The following is a 19,045-nucleotide window of genomic DNA, read 5'->3' on the forward strand; positions in this document are numbered from 1 at the left end:
AATTCTAGGTATTAAATATTAATCGACAAATAGCGAGGTGAAAAAAATAACAAAAAGAATGAGGAAAATTCCACGTAGGCTAAGTATGGACGACCCTCTCTCTCCCAGCTGGAAAATTTTAGGCGTCATCCAGCCGTTCATCACGATGATGATCAGCGTATTAGATTCCGCCAGCGTACTACCACGTCATCATATTTCCACGTAAGTAAAACCCAGATGTTCACTTTATCCAATCACCACCTTCCCTGTCACCGCCACGTCAGTGGACTATTTCCTGCGAGCCGTGAAGGTTTGAAACACTACACTTCCGGCAGCCGGAAAATCGTCGACGGCACAACTCCGGCACTTAAATCCAAGCGGATCGAGAGCGCCGGCGACGCGTGTCCAGATCTCATGGCCGGCGCCGGTGGTAGCCACGGACATCGACGCGGGCCGGAAAATCTGCACGACCTTCTTCAACGTACGAACTAAATCATCCGGGTCATCGTAAACCGACCCGACACACTCAAAACTCGCGTAACTAAACCCATCCTCCGGCGTCACATGAATCGTCGAATACCGGTCCCCGTCGATCCCGTTCATCGAATACCCACAAGGAAAAAACGAAAATTCACAAATCAAACCGCTTGGATTAATGTCTCCAATTCCAGTCAAATGGGTCATCTCCTTTCCGGCCGAATTCCCTGTTTTTCCCTCGCCGGGCCGGCAGTAGAATTTCCGGGCAAGAATCCGGTCGAGCTCCGTCATACAAATTTCAACGGTGTAGAGAAACTCCAGGTTTGGGTGGAGGAAAACGGCATCATCGGCGGCGGAGAACACGTGCCAGGAATGCGACGGGAGATTTGAAGGGATAACCGAGGCTTTCCGGTAACGGAGGTTTTTGGGGAGTGATTCTTCTAAGTAACGGAGTTCTTCTTTGAAGCTCGAATGGGGAAAGGGTTGAGATTTGGGGAAAATGAAATTGCCTCTGGTGTAACGACAAGAACAGAGTTTGAGACCAAGATTGCGAGCTTGATTAAGGAAAGGGAAAATGGATTTGAGGAGCTGAGTGGTGCCGCAGGTTTTGATGATGATTTTTGTCGGATAGATAAAGAGGCTTGATTCCGACAGAACGTAGGCGTCGAAGAAGTGGTTTCCGACGGAGGAGACGATGGAGCAGTGGACGGTTCGGAGGATTTGTTCGAGGGAATTCGAGTCGATTTGGCGGAGACCCATGTGGATAATGGGTTCATCGCCGGTGAAATGAAGCTCAAGGCGCTTTTCGAAGCCTTCGAAACCAGAATCCGCCATTGATGAAGAACAGGATTTACAGTAGAACAGAGGATTGGAGTGAGAGTGGATGAAAGGGGATGAGATTTATAAGTGGATGGGTTAGAGAGAGAAAGAAGAGAGAGAGGGAAGCTGGTGAGGCAACAAAGAGCCATAATTAAGTCTCTGCTTTTGAAATCTTTCGAAACAGAGCATGTTTGGTAGATATTATTCAACTCAATAGCCTTTGTATTTCTCTCTCTTTTCAAATCTACTAGTGATGGGTTTGAACGGTTACCGTTCATATAAAGCTGGACAGCAGACAATGTGACCGTGAGGAGGCTGAGCCTTGAAGGAAGGGGACATGAGAAGGTGTGTCAGCAAAGGTGTTGGGCCTCGAAAGAGAATGGATTAGAGGGTCCCATATCGATTGGAGAAGGGAACGAGTGACAGTAAGGACGTTGGCCCAAAGGAGTAGATTGGGGGCTCCCACATCGATTGAAGAAGGGAACAAGTACCCACGAGGATGCTGTGTCTCTGAAGTGGGGTGCATTGTGAGATCCTACCTCTGTTGGAAGGAGAAAGAAGCATTATTTATAAGGGTGTGGAAACCTCTCCCGGTCAAATGCTTTTCAAAAACCTCGAGGGAAAGGGTAAAGAGAATAATATCGACTAGCTGTGCATTTAACGGTTAAACAAGGCATAAAAGAACACATTTCATGATTTTTTTTTTTTGTTTTTGAAACCCGGCAAAGATTCAAGAACTTTACTTTACTTTTTTATTCTTTAGGAGTTTCACCATAATAGATTAATGATATGGATCGAGACAAGATGATGAGGAATAGCTTGGAATTGAAACATTTAGATTATTGAGAAACAGCACGACAACTTCCCAAGTTTTGGACACAATCATAGGCTACGAAACTAGATGCTCTCGATTTCTCGTACATGTCGGCAATTATTAAGATTGATCAATCCCTTTGCAACGTTTAACCGAGTGTTATGTATCAAGTTGTAAAAAACAGAGCAACTGATACTCATAGTGTTTTTTATTTATCAGAGAATAGAAAGTCAAGAAGGCGCTGTGATCTCGAGCATGAAATTTGCATCATTTTGAAGAGTGTATGCAGTTTCATTTTCATGGTGGAGGGCCAATGTAGTACCGGTAACAAAATGTGAACTCGTGACATTTTGTATCCTAAACGAACGAGCTACGAAAATGTGAACTCGTTGAACTCTCACGTCGATGAAATCATTGTTATTGTAACAGTTAAAGTCCACCGCTAGCAGATATTGTTTGTTTTGATCCGTTACGTATCCCTCACGATTTTTAAAACGCATCTATTAAGGAGAGGTTTCTACACCTTATACGTGGTTTCCACGCCTTTATAGTTTTATTCCACTTTTCAACCAACGTGGGATCTCACAATCCACTTTCTTGGGGGCTAGTGTCCTTACTGGCACACCGTCCCGTGACTGACTCTGATATCATTTGTAACAGCTTAAGCCCACCGCTAGTAGATATTGTCCACTTTGGCCCATTACGCATCATCATCAGTCTCTCACAATCCACTTTCTTGTGGGCTAGTGTCCTTACTGGCACACCATCCCGTGACTGACTCTGATATCATTTGTAACAGCTCAAGCCCACCGCTAGTAGATATTGTCCACTTTGGCCCATTACGTATCACCATCAGTCTCTCACAATCCACTTCCTTGAGGGCTAGTGTCCTTACTGGCACACCGTCCCGTGACTGACTCTGATATCATTTGTAACAGCTCAAGCCCACCGCTAGCAGATATTGTCCACTTTGGCCCATTACGTATCACCCTCAGTCTCTCACAATTTTTTAAAACGCGTCTATTAGAGAGAGGTTGTCACACCCTTATAAAGAATGCTCCGTTCCATCACCAATTGATATGGGATCTCACAGTTACGATTAGGGTCATAGAAAACCGAGAATGTTGATGATAGTGGTGGAGGAGGAAGAGGGTGGACATGATTGAAACAGATAGGTAATAAGAGACAGAGAATGCAGAAAGTGGGTGATAAAAGGGTTAAAGAAAGGGAGAAAGAATGATGAAAGTAAAAGAGTTAGGAAGAAAAAGGTTATGGAGAGTGTATGAAGAAGAAGGGTATGTGGGTGGCACAGGCAACACCACATTATGACCACCATCCCACCTCTTCTTCTTGCTGTCTCGTGATTTGTCCAACACGCTTTCATGCCTAAATTAGTGTCGAGCTACGTACGGTCATATTGCATATCCTATATTTGAGAGTCGACTCCTTTACTGATACCTATTTCGTTTGATACAGTTGTCAAACCCATATGACGGGACACTGGTGGTATCAGAGGCTTCTTTTACCCTTTTGAGTAAACGACGTAGAACCCAATTTGACTTCATAGTCTCCGAGGTCCCGTTTCCATTTCGAGACGCTTGACCTAAGTGGGTCCAGTGGTATCGGGTCAAGTTAATCAATAACGAATATGATGTGTCACTAATACATTACACATTGTTTCTCATCATTCAGCGCCACCGCAGTGCTCTCCAACAGTCACCGGCGACGGCGGAATTGTGGGCTTTCTTGGCTTCCTAGTACGGGTTCTTTCAATTTTCCGACATGTCGGCCCCGTATAGCCTTCCCATGTGCGACACTTGGATTTGTGGGCAAAACTGTTCCTCTTCAGCCGCCACACATGTCTTGCACGCCTACCTTTGCATATTTGTAATCTAATCATGTTTTTTCTTTTTTTCTTTTTTTTTTTTAAATTATTTCTTTTAGTCAATCTTATCAATAATAGGGTTTTATTTTGATATAACACACAATAATCAATATTTATTGCTATTTATTTTAAAAATATACTGACCGTAACAAGAGAGTAATGATGTTCAAAGGACATATCGGGCAGTCGTTCCAAGCACAACCGTCCATAAGGTCTTTTGAAATAGGTATTTTTACGGGCTTCACAAGACGCCAGAATTAAGCTTGTGAAGAGAGCTGTAGACGAAGATGCTGTAAATGAGGTAAACATTTATGAACTAAAACACGGTTAAAATGACTAAGGTGAGTTAAAAAAAATATAAAATCTACTAATTAGTAATGTAATATTAAAATACATATACCTTATATTTCTCTCCCGTCAGCACTAATAAGCAAAAATGAGTGGCGATATAGCATGCTCAAAAAATTGCCTCGATAAAAATTGACCTCCACCACCTAAAATTCCCCATTATTTGTAACAATTCAATGTAATGGGTTGGTGGCCATAACAAATAGCCATATCCAAAATAATTATTAAAATAAAAATATTTATACGTTTAAAAAATAAAGTCAGACTCTATTTATAAAGATTTTGTTTTGGATCATATTTATCAATGTGGTTGTGCTTGATTTGTTCCATTCAGACATCGATAACTATAAGTTGGGTCGTTTTTCACTTTTGGATAATTCTCTTTCCAAATTTTGACTTTTATACTACTGGTTGGTACCGTACACGTGCAATAGAGACTATGGTCGAATATAAATAATATAAATTATTTTATTATTATTATGGTAAAATAACAAGTAATCAAATTATTAAGAAAAATATATAATTAATATAACTGATTTTTTTTTTCAATAAATAAAATTTTCAACTAATTCAATTTATACCAATAAAGTTTTAAATAAAAATATAAAAAATTAATTTTTCCCTCACATTTTTATTTTCTTAATATAATTGTAAATATTTCTAAATTTATAGAGATGGGCCGACTAGGCCCATTTTAAGAGATGGACCTTGAACCCAAATTTTGTAAATTTAGTATAATTAGACAAAAAAAAAAAAATTATAAATATATTAGTTACAAAAATAATTATGAATAATGTAAAAAAATTAAATTGTTAGGATCAAAATTAGTAAGTTAATTTTAAATTATTTCAAATTTAAAATATTAATAAAAAATTGTTCATTTACATAATAGAATACATAATATTATTTTAAAAATTAATTATTTGATATTAGACTTTTAATTATTCAATAATGAAGAAAAAAATTATAGGAAATTAATAATTTATTTAAGAAAGAAATAATAATAATAAATCTATCTTAAACCCAATTTCATTATTAAAATTTTATTTTAGAAAAAATATAAGGTTAATTTGAAATTTAAATAAAAACACTAAAACTAATTATTTTAGTTTTAATGGCTATTGACATAAATTAATCTAACTAAATTAACTAATCTGTTGAACTGAAACTAATTTTTGTTAAAATTATTTCCTTTTAATTTTTTAAAAATCCATTTAAATAAATACTTGTTATTACACTTTTGCCCTCCCCGCTTTTTCCAGGAAACTCTGTAAGTTTTGAAGGCTCGCATTTCTGTAGTCACCTGTTCAATTTCCTCCATGGATCACTTTTCCGTCTTCCCCGGCGGCGATGGAGCGTCGGAACGGTCTGATTCTGAGGAGGAACATGACGACGGCGGTTCGGTTTCTAATATCTCCAATCCGAGTACTAGTTGGAGCTTTGGTGGCCTCATTAAGACTATCGCGACCAAGTCGGAATCTGTAATTTCGAACTACCGCCGTGATCTTGAGGAATTAGGATCCGGTTTGAGGAAGGAGACGTCGGTGATCCGCGAAGTCGCATCGCGTGCTGTGAAGGACCTTCCGACGACGCTTGATGTCGGCGCGTCTGTTGTGCAGGAGTCGCTGGAGTCAGTCGGCGAAGCTATAGACGATATCGGAAGCGCCGTCTGGAAATCGACGTCGAAGATTATCTCACATGGTAGGGAAACGTTTTTAGCTTCTGATCTTGTTTCTGAAAAGCATGAAAATAGCAGCGATGTTGTTTTTTCGTTCAAGCAATTAGGAAGTAGCACGGCTAGAAAACTCGAATTCAAACAGTATAATAGGTTCAATACGCAATTGATTGCGATTCAGCGTGACCTAAATACATATTTGGAGGAACCTAAGGATTTAGAGAATTACAAGAATTGGAAATTAGGTTTCGTATTGGAAAACAAGGAAGAAGAAATTGATGATCTGGTTAAAGAGAGTGATGATGTTCGGGAGACATATCGGACGGTTGTTCCAAGCACAATCGTCCATGAGGTGTTTTGGAGTAGGTATTTTTACAGGCTTCACAAGCTAAAGCAAGCAGAAGAAGCCAGAGTTAAGCTTGTGAAGAGAGCCATTTGTGCAGAAGATGAGGAAGATTTGAGTNTGTGGGAAGAAAGTTAATGAAGCAGTATGATGTAGATAGAGGTAAAGGAAGGAAATATTGAATTGCAGTCGAAGAGTGGTGAATCCAGTGGAGCTCTGAGTACTGAGAAGAGAGATAGTAACAGTTCAGAGAGTGCCAAACCAGGAAATAGTGGTGATTCCTGCAAAGACTGTGACATTTCAATCATTTCCAGTCAGCTTGGGGAAGAAGAAGAACTTGGATGGGACGAAATTGAAGACATTGGAATCATTGAGGAGGCCAGAGGCAACAATGAACAAAGAATTGGTTTGCACAAGCGGCTAATTATGGCAGAGGAAGAGGAGGATCTGAGTTGGGAAATTGAGGATGAAGATGAACCTGCTAAACCGTGAAGAAACAACACACTTTTATTCAACTTCCAGTTCATAGAATCCATGATTTTGTGAGTACAGTGTTTTGTTTTGTTGATAAAGCATATTTTGTTCATATCTCATTGTCCTTTGACATCTATAAGTTGGCTTCTTTATTTACCTCATTCTGGGTTTTGTTTGCAGATCACATTCACTTGGAAGTTGACAATTTCTCTTGCATCGAACAGTGGGTGTCATCTGTTTGCATCAGCTGAGGTATTGGGTATCTTGAAAACTAATGTAGATTTGTACGATCAAACAAAAACGTTTACAAAAGAAATGGTAGCTTTGTTCAGATATAGATTGTAAGTAAAGAGACAAATGGATGGGAGGAAAGGGAGAGGTTGTAAAATTGGTTAACAATCCATACAAAGAAGGTTTTGTAAGTTATAAACTTATTGGTTAAGTATTCTTAATCTTTTCTAAAATAGGGTTGGGATGAATTCTAACATTATTTTCGGGTTAATTGAGTGGTAAAAAAAAATGTAAATTTACAAACCAACTTTTTGGTTTTCATTGATGACCAAATGTACCCACCAGATTTTCATCCGAAGAAGAGTGGCTATGGCGGCTGAAATCGCTTTCCCACTCTGGAGATTCCCAACCCAGATGAAGATGAGCTCAATGTACGTCCTCGTTTCTTTAGCTCTAATCTTCCTTCAAGAACCAATGCACAGCATTCTTTGATATCAATTGTACCAATCTACGGATTAGCGACGACTTTTCTTTTCATTTGCAGGAGAAGAAGAGTTAAGTTTCAGAGCGATAAGAATCCGTAGGGGTTTGTAAATGGAGGAACCGCTTGCGCCATTGCTCGAACATTTCAGAGTGGGTCGGTGGATGGGCAGTGGCAGTCTGGCAGAGATGACGACAAAGACGACGAAGATGCTATAATCAACCACCGTTGTTCATGATTGACACTCTTTTAGCCCTTGGATCAAGACGGCAACCAGATCGCTACGGTGTCTGAGCCTATTTCGGAGTGTCGCAATTAATTGTTGGCCTAGCGCATGGTCAAGCCCTAAGGGGCGAAGGTTGAAGAAGGTAAGGAGTGTAGCCGGACGGAGATGGAGACAAATCGGCCGTTAACGGCGCGACCTTGGGTCAAAATCTAAGCATAAGAAATCTCCGGGATTTTAGTACGTTGAAAAGAGAGAATTGGGTCGGAGGTACGGTGTCTTTGCAATCTCGTAACTCTCTGGTTCTCTCCATTGATGGACAAGCTTTTGGGCGCTAACTTGACACATCTCACCAGGTAATTTGAGAGACGGGGAAATTTTTTTAGTTCGTTCTTCTTCTTGAATTTGCTTGTTGTCTGAAGATCTGTGATTCTTCTGTGGCTTTTTTTTGAAGGATTTTATTAATTCTTCTGTTTCTGATGCATCTTCTTCATTAGGAAAATGGTGGAGTTCTGTTTCGTTATTTGAGATTGAACCCTTGGGAATATTCTAATAGAAGAATGGTACTCCTGAGCTCACATACTGCAAGCTTGTAAGCATTTTTTTTCTCTCTTACCAAGTAATTCATCTATCTGGAACTATCTGTTCTTGTCTATGCTTGCTCTACGTAGAACTTTAAATTCAGTACAAGCATCGTTATCCAAAGAATCTGGTCTGAAATTGCAAGTTTGCAACCTTGGAAGTTCATTGCTTTGTTGTTTTTATTTGAACCTGTTGTCGTATTTAGATTGATGACTGAATCCATCCGAAAACAAGAAGAATGTATGCATAAATTCATAATCAGATGATAACTGATCAAGGGGCACTGTCTGAATCCAATTGAACAAGCATTCAAATAAAATGAAACATCTGCATCATATTCAATCAGAAACAAGCCATACCATCTACAATAGATGAAGATTTTTTTGTTGCTTCAAAAGCTTTTTTTTTTTNATTTTTTTTTTTTTTTTTTTTTTTTTTTTTTGACTGGAAGACTTCAAGACCTTTATTTACAAAAGGTCTTCTCTGCATTATCTAACAGAATGAGGGAAATTCTTCTGCAGGTTTTGGTAAAGTTATCAACTTAGAACTTTGCCCACAAGACCAAATATGAGTCATTGGCTCTAGACCTTCAATGACAGTTTCTGAGCAGCCAATGCCTCGGCTTCAAGTGTTGGCTCCCACAGTAATGTTGTTTCTGCCAGCAGTGAGGTCACGATGTATGGGTCCATGTTCGAAGCAGGACGTCGGTCTTCCAAATAACCTATTCCATGATAACATCACAAGAACAGAGTTAACTCAATGAATTTTGGCCTTCCTGCATACTCAAGGACAGAGCTAAGGCCTAAAATCACTTGGAAGGAGAACTTTTTTTCTTCCTGTAATGATGTAACAAATACCTTTGCCTTGCTTCTCAGTGTCACGTCCCACACGGATCGAACAGCCACGGTTAGCCACCCCCTGCAGTTGGAATTTTCAGCAGAATTTTCAAACATGTCCCAAACATTACTGTTCAGTTCAAACAAGTGTAGCAGATCTTAGTACATACCCAGGAAAAGGTGTTGATACTTGCTGTTTCGTGCTTTCCTGTCAACCTTCTCTCATTCCCTTCTCCATAGGCACTGATATGCTCATTGTGTCGAAGAGACAGATTCAGAATTGCCTTCTTTATGACGTCGAAGCCTCCTTCCTCCCTCATACTCTTTGTGCTGTATAAGAACGGATCTGCCGTTAATTATATGAATGTTGCATTGTTCTTCAATGAAAGAGAACGCATCCAATTACCTGTAATTGGTGTGGCATCCAGCTCCATTCCAGTCACCCTGCCAATGAAGATGAAGAATCAGACAAGTCCATTTGACCAGTGAATTTCAAGAATTAGTACCTAATTTAACCAAGCTACTACCTCAATTGGTTTTGGATCAAGTGTGAGAACTACCCCGGCTTGCTCAGTGATCCTCTGTCAAGACAAGAAGAAAACATGACTCCAAGGTTCTGTTTAACCATCTACTATAGATTATACAGACTCAAGGGTAAACAGGGATGAGTTACCTCAAGAATGTATCTAGAACACCAAATGTGATCTCCAGCTTCGATCCCGACGCTAGGACCAACTTGATACTCCCACTGCATGGAAATTATAGCAAGTTTAATGGATTACATGAATTGCAATATAGCAGCTTTATGTTTATAGTTGAAGACGTAAGTGAGAATGAGAGAGAACCTGGCCAGGCATGACTTCTCCATTGGTGCCACTAATGTTGATTCCGGCATATAAACAAGCCTTGTAGTGGGCATCTGATATGTCTCGGCCAAACGACTTATCAGCTCCAACACCACAATAATAAGGGCCCTATCATGAACAAGAATTCGTTGCAGATGAAGTTGATGTGATAGATTGTATAATGATGCACGGTACTGAAACTGTAAAGATGATATCAAAAGAATTCCAACCTGAGGACCAGGATAAGCTCCAACTGGCCAACCTAAAGGCCACTTCACATTTGTTTGAAGTAAGGTGTACTCTTGCTCTATGCCATACCTGAATTACAATGGTTTCAGTATTCTGCATTGGATAAGTACACCAAAAGACAAAAGACGAAAAGAAAATCATGTTCATGTAACAGCCCAAAAAGCCCAAGCCCAAGCCCACGTCAAGCAGAGGACTTTCTCTTTTTTGCTTCCCCTCAAAGTTTTTAAAATGTGTCTCCTAGGATCTCACAATTCTCCCCTTCAGGGCCTAACTAACGACCATCTTAGAAGGATGGCAACCATGGCAAACAGGTCATCTCTCAACTACAGACACACATTTCCATTAGAGGATCCTCAAATGCTTAGAACTTCATGGGACTCGAAATTGTAGTAGGATGAGAAAACTTGATAGAAATGGGATAAACATCAGGAAATATAAGAGACTAGAAACAAGTAATCAACCATGAAGGTTTGCTATAATCAGTTATGTAAAGTTAAATATTGCTTTTCATCAAGTACTGCGAAGAGTACTCGACTTAATTGGAGTACTAACCAGGGAATTTCATCCACAACCTTCTTGTTGCTGAAAATCTCAGCAGCTCTGTGGCGTTTGTTTGTAGGGATGGGTTCACCAGCTGGTGTGTATGTATCACAAATAACCTTTATTGGATGACAAGAACGTACATATGTCAGATATATGATATTGAAACAAACTTTGATCAATGAGCATGGAGATTAGATGTAACCGGACTTTCCCTTTTGGCCTTCCCTTCAAAGTTTTTAGAAAACGTCTACTATGGAGAGAATCTAGCTCTACTCTGACCGGTGCCTCACACCGTTTGGTGACTGACTCGGATACATTTGTAGACACATTTTAAAAACCTTGAGGGAAAGTCCGAAAGAAAAAGCTTAAAGAGGACAATATCTACTAGTAGTGAGTTTAGGCTACTCTTTAAACCTTGTGTCACTCACCAAAATGTTGTTGCCGCCACGAAACGGATCCTTGAAAATTGCTTGAGGACTGGATAAAAATGATGAGTTCATGATAGTCAAATGAAGGTACTAACTGTTATATGATGAAGTAATTATTTGATGTCATAGAGATCATACTATAGAATGACTTCACTGTCTTCTCCGGGTGCTTGTCCAGTACTAGATCCATCATAGTTCCACTTCGGTAACTCAGATGGATGTTCAACAGGCTTCGATATGGTCTGATAATATCGAATCACGAACAAAACGAAATAAGAACGACGAGGGTCGATTGAAGTGTTAGATTTTTACTATTTAATCAGAATGAGGAGACATCATACCCTTGACTTACTACGCAAATCAATGCCAGATCCTCCAATCCTATATCAGAAGCAAACCACAAAGGTTAAAGATTTTGAAAAATAGTTTTTACCGTTCAAGTCCATCGTTAGCAGAGATTGTCTTCTTCAGACTTTCTCTTCCGAGTTTCCCCTCAAAGTTTTTAAAATGCATCTACTAGGGAGAAGTTTCCACACTTTTATAAATAATGTTTTCGTTTTCCTCTCTAACCGACGTGGAATCTCACATACAATAATCTAATCTGCAGCGTGATGAGTTAAATACATGATAAGCAAAGAAGGCGAAATATACCAGATATACTCAGCAATAATCTTGTCGGTATAAGGAGTAACGTCGAGATTAAGCAGATCTTCCATCCTGTTGATAGTGCTGCCATCAGATTTGAGAGCCAAGACTCTGAACTTTGCAGAGCTCTTCACTGCTACTTTACTGCTCTGCTTCAGAAGCAAAGAACTCCACATCTTAGAGGTAATGGAGCTTGCACTCATAGAAGTCTGCTTAGTTCTCAGCTGCCATTGAACGGATGGAGCTAAAATTTGAGCCATTGTTTGCACCTAGCTGAAAAGAGAGCACTCAAAGATCAAAATCTTCAAACGAACCCAAAATTTCAGCATAATCCTTATCAAAAGTGAAGATCCATCCTTAAAAGATGAACATCCTTCTCAGTTCATCCTCCAAATGTTCATAGTTCATAACTCCACAGTCAATGAAATGAAAGACCTAAACACTGCAAAGTCATCTGTTCATTTGATTCACATTCAGACGATTCCAAATAGTATCAGAAGAAAAAACGGATCGGACTGTAAAACGAGGCCACATTCGCCTGAATCCACAACAAAACCACAAATCCAGATAGTGAAAACACCAAAAACTTACCGGAAAACAGCCGGAGAGCGGCCGGAAAACACAGACCAGGAACTGAGTTTCACCGATAATGGAGGAATGCAGAGTAGAGATAGAGATTCCTTGTGGCTGGTGTTAAAATGGAGGCGAAGATCCTAGTGAATCGCATTTGTTGGCTTTTGGAAAGCGGATAGAGCCGCGGGATGAATGGAGGAAATCGAGTTTTCGCAATCGAGAGATAAAAGGTATTTCAAACGTTTTCTCGTTGAATATTGAAGAATCCTGCTTGATTTTGACTGATTTAAGCATTAAATTACTCCTAATTATTGATTTTTGAAGCTTTTAACGGCTGAAAACTATATGAGTTGGAGAGAATCTTATGAACTCATTAATTTAGTTTCAACTTTTCTACTTCTTTGTTTATTGTTTGTTTCAATTTGATCCATTGATTCATCTGGTGGTTGATTAAAATATGTTTGAGGGAGGTGGAGAATCACAAATTATTTTAATACTTATTTCTCCTTTTTATTTATTGAATTTCTACCATTTCTAAATTCTTAAATACAAATTAAAGATATATATATTTAATATTTAGCCATTTAAAAATTTTAATTATAAATTTAGTCCTAAATTTTGCGTTACAACTTAAATTCTTTTTAATAGAATCTTAAATTTTTAATTTTATATTATATAAATACACATGGAGATAATATTTCTTACTTCTAAACCTATGATAATTTCCTAAATTAGCCCGGGACTCACTCTCAATAATCCTCAACAATCCTCCTCTCGAACAAATTACACTATAAGCTTCAAAAGCCTCCCTTGAGGCTCGACTCCTTTCTTTGGAGCCCTTGAACAAAGTACACATTTTGTTCGACACTTTAGTCACTTTTGACTACACCGAATTCTAGGAGGCTTATGGAGCTCTCGAATAACCTCTCCTTAATCGAGGCTTGACTCCTTCCTTTGAAACTCCTCGAACAAAGTACATCATTTATTCGACACTTTAGTCACTTTTGACTACGCCAGATTCTATTGACATGGCTAAGTTTAGGACATGGCTTTAATATTAGGAATCACGACTCATCTTTTGGGCTCATAATAAATTAAAAGTTGCTCCTAAAATCTCATGGCTTTGCTCTGGGCTTTCCCAAAATGTCTCCTACCAATAGTATTCCTCACTTATAAACTCATGATCATTCTCTAAATTAGCCAACGTTCTCACTCACTCCCAATAATTCTCAACATTTTACTCTTTAATTTTGTAGTTTTTTCATATTTATTTGAATGGAAAAGATATTTCTTTAAAATAATTTCAAAATTCAAGAACAAAAATGAAACTTTTCAAAAGCGTATGAACATAATCATGTATAATTTAATCTAGAATTTTTCAATACATACACAATTTGAACGGCTCAAAATTCATAAATGATTATATATACAGTTCATAAAGAAAAATGATAACAATGATTTAGGAATGTTTTTGATAATTTAACATGATGAACTAAAAAGAAAAAAAAAAGTGGCAAAGAATTATTAGAAAAAAGAATCAACCAAAAGAAAAAACATCACGGTTTTTTTTTTTTTTTTTTTAAGAAAGAATTATGGAGAGAATTTATGGCGCCAATTAACGCCATTTTTTCCAGATGAACGATGCAAATCACCATCTTCCCAAGAGACCCAATGCGGTTTGAGCGAGCGAATGCATCGTGATGCGGTGGCGGCTCAGCCCGACGGTGCCGGAGAAGATGTTGAAGCTTTCAATCTCCGAAGTGGTTTCCAAGACGGCCTCCAGTTCCTTCGCCATCCCTAATTCCTCGAAGAAATGTATGTTCTCTGTTTTTTCCCTCATCATCCAAATCGCCATTTCTATTACGAATCGCCGAATCTGCGGCGTTTTAGTTGGTGGATTTTTATGCCTCTTTAGAATCTGTACCAATGTCGCCGCCAATTCGGCCTGCGTCGTGCCGGCCCTCTCGAATGTGATGGCGGCTTCGTAGGATGTTGTGAATTTCAAAATTTGTGCTGATAGTCCGATCATTACTTCCTGTAGTTTCTGTTCTTCTGATTTGATTGCCCGAACCACCTGAAATCGAAGATGAGGATTGAGATAAGGATTAAACAGAAGCTAAATTCAGATTAACGCGCTATGATAAACAGGAAATTATATCTAGAAATGCCCTTATATGTGACTAATTTCAGGCTTTTGAATCTAGTTTTTCAAATCATAATCTATAAGCCAGACATAATTTACACAAATTAAGATACAAACAAAAAACTTCACATCCCCTAGAGATAACCTAAAACCTTGATATGGATTATATGAACAAATCTAGTTAATAATCACTTGAATGGTGTAAAAATTCCTTTTCTGTATAAACCAATTCTGAAGATGTAAAGTTCTTCTGAATCAAAAAAAAAAAAAAAGTATCAGTCAACTTTGTTTGTATGTATTTATAGCAAGCTTTTAATGCAATATATGCATATGTGAAGAAAAGTATGATAATATTTGTTCTTCCTTGCACTAGTTTCATTAACTCAAGTGTCAAAGAAATGTATTTGGTTGTTATTAATAGAAAAGGAAGCGTTTGATTTTGATTACTTACTGTTGAAGCTGCAGCTGCAACTCCCCTGAGCTTGTTGAAACCTTCTGCGCCACTGTAAATGCACAGATTTCTCAATATTCGTGCAGCGTTCACGCGAAGCAACGGAATCTCCAAAGTTGATACCAGGTTTTCCAGCACCTCCAGCTTCAGAATTCGATTACAGTTGCTTTGGCTATCCAATGCAAGCATTGCCAGTGCTTCTCCAGCCGCTATCCTTGCATGGTTGTGAGTCTCTGCTATCTCTTTGTTGAAGAAAATTCTGAACAGTTCCTTTAGAATGCCACCAGTACCACCGATTCTCTCGGTTGTATCCTCGTCCAGCGCCAAACTGGTTAAGATTTCAATGCCTAGTTGCTGAAGTGATGGATGTTTATCGCCGTACCGCAGTACATCCCTGATGTTGCTGATTGTAAAAACTATCTCAGCTATCTCATTCCGGAGAAATTTTCCTGTCGTGCCTGTCGTGCTTGCCAGCATCTTCACTACTTGCAGTGATCTTTTGACTGTTTGAATCTGTGATGGTGCAACGTGTTCGTCTTTCAATAGCCTTTCGTCTGCGTGAGTGAAATCTATGATTTTCGGCAGGAGGCCTCTTGTGTTTCCAATCTTACCACAGTTATCGTGGTCTCGTGCAAGTTTTTTTAGAATGACAAGTCCCAAGTGATTGAATGTCCAGAATGCATAGTTCGCACGGTCGTGGATTATCTTCTTTTCGCTTATTTCATCTGCCGAAACGTGGGAGCTTCGACTGTTGTGGAGTAAAGATGATATCGACTCCATGGCGCCAGGTATCCCAGCAACTCTTAATGAATTCTGCTTTTTTCCTGCTAGTTTTGACAGTATTTCAGCTGCTGATAGCCTGATCTCTTCTTCTTGTGGGTCTTTCCAGTTCAACATCTCCACTAATCTTTCTATAACAGCAAGATTCACCCCTATCTTTTCAAGTGTGTCATCAGAAAATCTCTGGTTCATCGAAAACCGTCGAAGAATTCTCACTCCGATGAGCTGCTCATCAGGAAAACTTGAATCTAGGAGCTCCATTGCAAAAGAGACCATATCCATTTTCAGGCCATCGAAAATACTTCCGTTGACACATCTTGAATATGCGTCGTAAAAGAATCTTTTCGTTGAGATCATGCCGGAAGGACCCAATTCACATTCTTTATTCACCTTTTCCAATACCTTCCTGAAGATAACCTTCCATTCCCAGTAAGCCTTTTCTATTAAAAACAACAAAGCTTCTGCCAATGCCAAGCCATAGAAGATGCTGAGAGCAGCGCGCCTGTTCCTCTTGTCCGTGTCTCCCTTTGCTATATTGCCATAGTTGTGCTTGATCAATTTCATTAGCGAGAGCACCACACAAGCTGTTGCAGATATAAGCTGAAGCCAATAGAGAAGTTTACTGATGTTTTTTGACAGGAAAACCCATTGAGCATATGGCAAAAGAGGAACATCTGATGTGCTCCATTGCCGAGTTGGTATCTTCGACTGCTCCGACATTCCTCGGTTGCTAGCATTTGAAATTCCTCTTATATCTCGACCTCGACTTTGCTTTCCTAATGCAATAACTGACTTGAAAGTTGCTTTGATCTTTTCAACCAGGAAGTGGGAGCTGGTCCTCAATGCCCGAAAGCTGTTTAAACCAGCATCAGCAATCGACCATGTTGCTTGGTGCTGCCATTCTAGCTCATGACTCCGGCTGAATATTCGAGTTCCTTCAATCAACAGAATAATAGTGATGAACCAAAAGTCAGTTTTATCTAATGTTATAGCAAAACCACCAAGAAGAACCACAGTTGCCCAGATGAACCCAAGAGTTCCCAGCCCTGTCGCCGCTTTCTCAAGTACCGCCAACCGGAGAGCAAAAAGCGTCAGCTTCTTCTCCGGTGCACGGACTGCAGGTTTCATTGGTGATGCAAAGTCCACATTACTACTTTCTCTCATCGTGATATTGGCCCTCGGCTCAAACATTGTGTTCCCACTGCCAGTTTCTGATATCTGCAAACGAACGTCGTTCCGATCACCTGCGGGAGACTTCCCACCATCCATGTTCTTCAAGTCGATCACCAAGCCGAAGATTTTTGTGAGATAAAACTTGAGATGCTGTTTCTGTTTGAGCTATGGATGAAGTCTGGTGATTTTATATGCAATGAAAGCTTAGTGGGCACGGCTTGTTTTGGAAATGGAAGGAGTAACGTGAAGTGGCTTCTCTTTCTGTGGATTTACTCAGAAGTTCTTTGAGTTCTTGGAGAAAAACAAACACCCTTTAACGTGGAGCAAGTAGAGACGAGTTCCTTCATCCAAAAGGTCGAGAACTTCTTAACCCTTTCTTCTATGTTTTCTTTGTGTAGATTTTGAATGCTTACTGATGAAGTCTGATCAAAGCAATTTCCTCATTCATAGTCTAATGGGTCATTCCACGTATTGACTTTTTGAGTTCATTCACAAAGCAAGTGCCTTTTTTGCCAATACTACTTTTTGGAGACTTTCTCGAGTCTTTTTTTTGGGAATAATTTTGAAATTACTGAAATAGCTCAAATCCAGTATTAGAAGATATGGTCTGTTTTGGCCTTTTACGTATTCTCATTAGTCTCACAGTTTTAAAACGCGTCTACGAGGAAGATGTTTTCACACCCTTATGAGAAATGATTTGTTCCCCTCTCCAACCGAGTGAGACCTCACAATCCATCCCTCTTGGGCCCCAGTGTGCCTCGCACACCACTCTGCTCTAATACCATTTGTAACCGTCCAAGCCCACTGCTAACAGATATTGTCCGCTTTGTCCCGTTATGTATTATTGTTAGCCTCACGGTTTTAAAATGCGTATAGTAGGGAGCGGTTTCTACACATCTGTAAGAAATGTTTCGTTCCTCTCTCCAATTATGAGACCTCACACTTACTTTTCGTGTAGGAATTCAAATTTCAAAATCATGTCTTAAATCTCTACATATTAATATGAAACGGTTTATCAATATTATTTGAAGTTCTGTAATTGAAATAGACGTTTTAAAAATTGATAGACCAAAATAGAATTTAAACCCGAACACCTTCTCATAAACATACCCAATCCAGAAACTCTCCGACACGTCTCAATTTCGAGTTGATGAACGAATAAATCAGTTAGACCTAAAATATAGAAGAAGGAATAGTGTGGAAATAGAGTTATTTTGTGTGAAGTTAAAGGAAGAAATAAGAGCCAAGCAAAGAAGGAATTTTGAAACTCAGGCGTATCCCAAAGCCTTGGAGTACAAGCATGAAAATGCAAGCTTGTGGGAAAACCCCATATTTAAGCGCATCTTAATTAAATTTAAATTATTTCTCTCTTTAGTTTTACGTTATAAGAACCCTTCTTCTAAGCACCTTACTTAACAACTTCCTCTACCCAAAACGTCATGCAAATCGAATCGTTAGGTTCTTATCAGATATCTCGAGTTGTAAATAATTTTTTTAAGTTAAGTTGTGAGATCTCATACCGATTGGAGAGGGGAACGAACCATTCTCTATAAGGGTGTAGAAATCTTTTCCTAAAAGACACGTTTTAAAAACCTTGAGGGGAAGCTCGAAAAGAAAAACCCAAATAAAACAAAGAAAAACCCAAATAAAACAATATCTGCTGACGGTGGACTTAGACTGTTACAAAAGTAATGTGCAAGTCTCCATCCTAGATAAGTTGAGGATAACGTAAATTTTTACTTTAGCTAAGATGATAGATGGTAAATCGTAGCGACGAGACAATGTATGAAATTTCCTCTTCATCCATGATTTCTAAAAAGTTTCATAATATAGAAGAGTAGAGATTCAAACATGTAATCTTCTAGTTGAAGATATATATCTTAACTTGTTCCCGACTAACAAAATTTTAGTTGTTTTACCTTCGAAGATGATGTTTATTCAGTTCAGACCTCAAAAGGATGAAATTGTTTGGAAGCCAAATTCCATAATGGGAACGTTAACTCAATACAGCAATACATGATGGGTAACGTGGAAAAAAGAAGATTTCC

General features: G+C 39.0%; 4 protein-coding genes across 5 annotated transcripts; 1 reads left to right on the forward strand and 3 right to left on the reverse strand.

Moving 5' to 3' along the window:
• Window positions 1-15: 15 nt before the first annotated feature.
• LOC111789664 (S-adenosylmethionine decarboxylase proenzyme 4-like) lies at window positions 16-1,333 on the reverse strand. Its single transcript, XM_023670302.1, has one exon. The coding sequence runs from the start codon at window positions 1,288-1,290 to the stop codon at window positions 268-270; it is 1,023 nt and encodes a 340-aa protein (XP_023526070.1). The 5' UTR covers window positions 1,291-1,333; the 3' UTR covers window positions 16-267.
• A 4,255-nt stretch (window positions 1,334-5,588) lies between these two features.
• LOC111789668 (BSD domain-containing protein 1-like) lies at window positions 5,589-8,106 on the forward strand. Its single transcript, XM_023670309.1, is given in 3 exon segments — window positions 5,589-6,882; window positions 6,995-7,476; window positions 7,590-8,106. A coding segment is annotated over 1 exon segment (1,191 nt). The 5' UTR covers window positions 5,589-5,641; the 3' UTR covers window positions 6,833-6,882; window positions 6,995-7,476; window positions 7,590-8,106.
• Window positions 8,107-8,743: 637 nt separating this feature from the next.
• On the reverse strand, window positions 8,744-12,699 carry LOC111789666 (glutamine synthetase leaf isozyme, chloroplastic-like). Of its 2 annotated transcripts, none has more exons than XM_023670306.1 (14): window positions 12,491-12,699; window positions 11,884-12,150; window positions 11,574-11,613; window positions 11,371-11,474; window positions 11,233-11,281; window positions 10,814-10,920; window positions 10,243-10,330; window positions 10,013-10,141; window positions 9,841-9,915; window positions 9,695-9,748; window positions 9,574-9,611; window positions 9,338-9,497; window positions 9,189-9,249; window positions 8,744-9,052 (listed from the first exon to the last, which is right to left on the reverse strand). In XM_023670306.1, the coding sequence occupies exons 2-14, from the start codon at window positions 12,135-12,137 to the stop codon at window positions 8,913-8,915; spliced, it is 1,299 nt and encodes a 432-aa protein (XP_023526074.1). In that variant the 5' UTR covers window positions 12,138-12,150; window positions 12,491-12,699; the 3' UTR covers window positions 8,744-8,912. The 2 variants fall into 2 exon arrangements, with proteins under 2 accessions (XP_023526074.1, XP_023526073.1); XM_023670305.1 differs by having other exon boundaries at window positions 12,469-12,698.
• Window positions 12,700-13,978: 1,279 nt separating this feature from the next.
• Window positions 13,979-17,527, reverse strand: LOC111789665. Its single transcript, XM_023670304.1, has 2 exons — window positions 15,045-17,527; window positions 13,979-14,524 (listed from the first exon to the last, which is right to left on the reverse strand). Exons 1-2 carry the CDS (start codon window positions 17,091-17,093, stop codon window positions 14,099-14,101), a joined length of 2,475 nt encoding a protein of 824 aa, XP_023526072.1. The 5' UTR covers window positions 17,094-17,527; the 3' UTR covers window positions 13,979-14,098.
• Window positions 17,528-19,045: the final 1,518 nt, after the last annotated feature.

The sequence above is a fragment of the Cucurbita pepo genome, chromosome LG03 (assembly GCF_002806865.2).
Source record: "Cucurbita pepo subsp. pepo cultivar mu-cu-16 chromosome LG03, ASM280686v2, whole genome shotgun sequence".
In the NCBI taxonomy this organism is placed as follows: domain Eukaryota; kingdom Viridiplantae; phylum Streptophyta; class Magnoliopsida; order Cucurbitales; family Cucurbitaceae; genus Cucurbita; species Cucurbita pepo.

What these genes read in the sequence shown, in the direction of transcription:
- LOC111789665 (XM_023670304.1), bottom strand. Translation starts at nt 17,093, where the DNA reads ATGGATGGTGGGAAGTCTCCCGCAGGTGATCGGAACGACGTTCGTTTG. An exon ending in TTGCAGCTGCAGCTTCAACA is followed by an intron (nt 14,525 to 15,044) that starts GTAAGTAATCAA and finishes CTTCGATTTCAG; the next exon opens with GTGGTTCGGGCAATCAAATC.
- LOC111789664 (XM_023670302.1), bottom strand. Translation starts at nt 1,290, where the DNA reads ATGGCGGATTCTGGTTTCGAAGGCTTCGAAAAGCGCCTTGAGCTTCAT.
- LOC111789666 (XM_023670306.1), bottom strand. Translation starts at nt 12,137, where the DNA reads ATGGCTCAAATTTTAGCTCCATCCGTTCAATGGCAGCTGAGAACTAAG. An exon ending in GTGGCGGCAACAACATTTTG is followed by an intron (nt 10,921 to 11,232) that starts GTGAGTGACACA and finishes CATCCAATAAAG; the next exon opens with GTTATTTGTGATACATACAC. An exon ending in TTGATCCAAAACCAATTGAG is followed by an intron (nt 9,612 to 9,694) that starts GTAGTAGCTTGG and finishes CTTCATTGGCAG; the next exon opens with GGTGACTGGAATGGAGCTGG.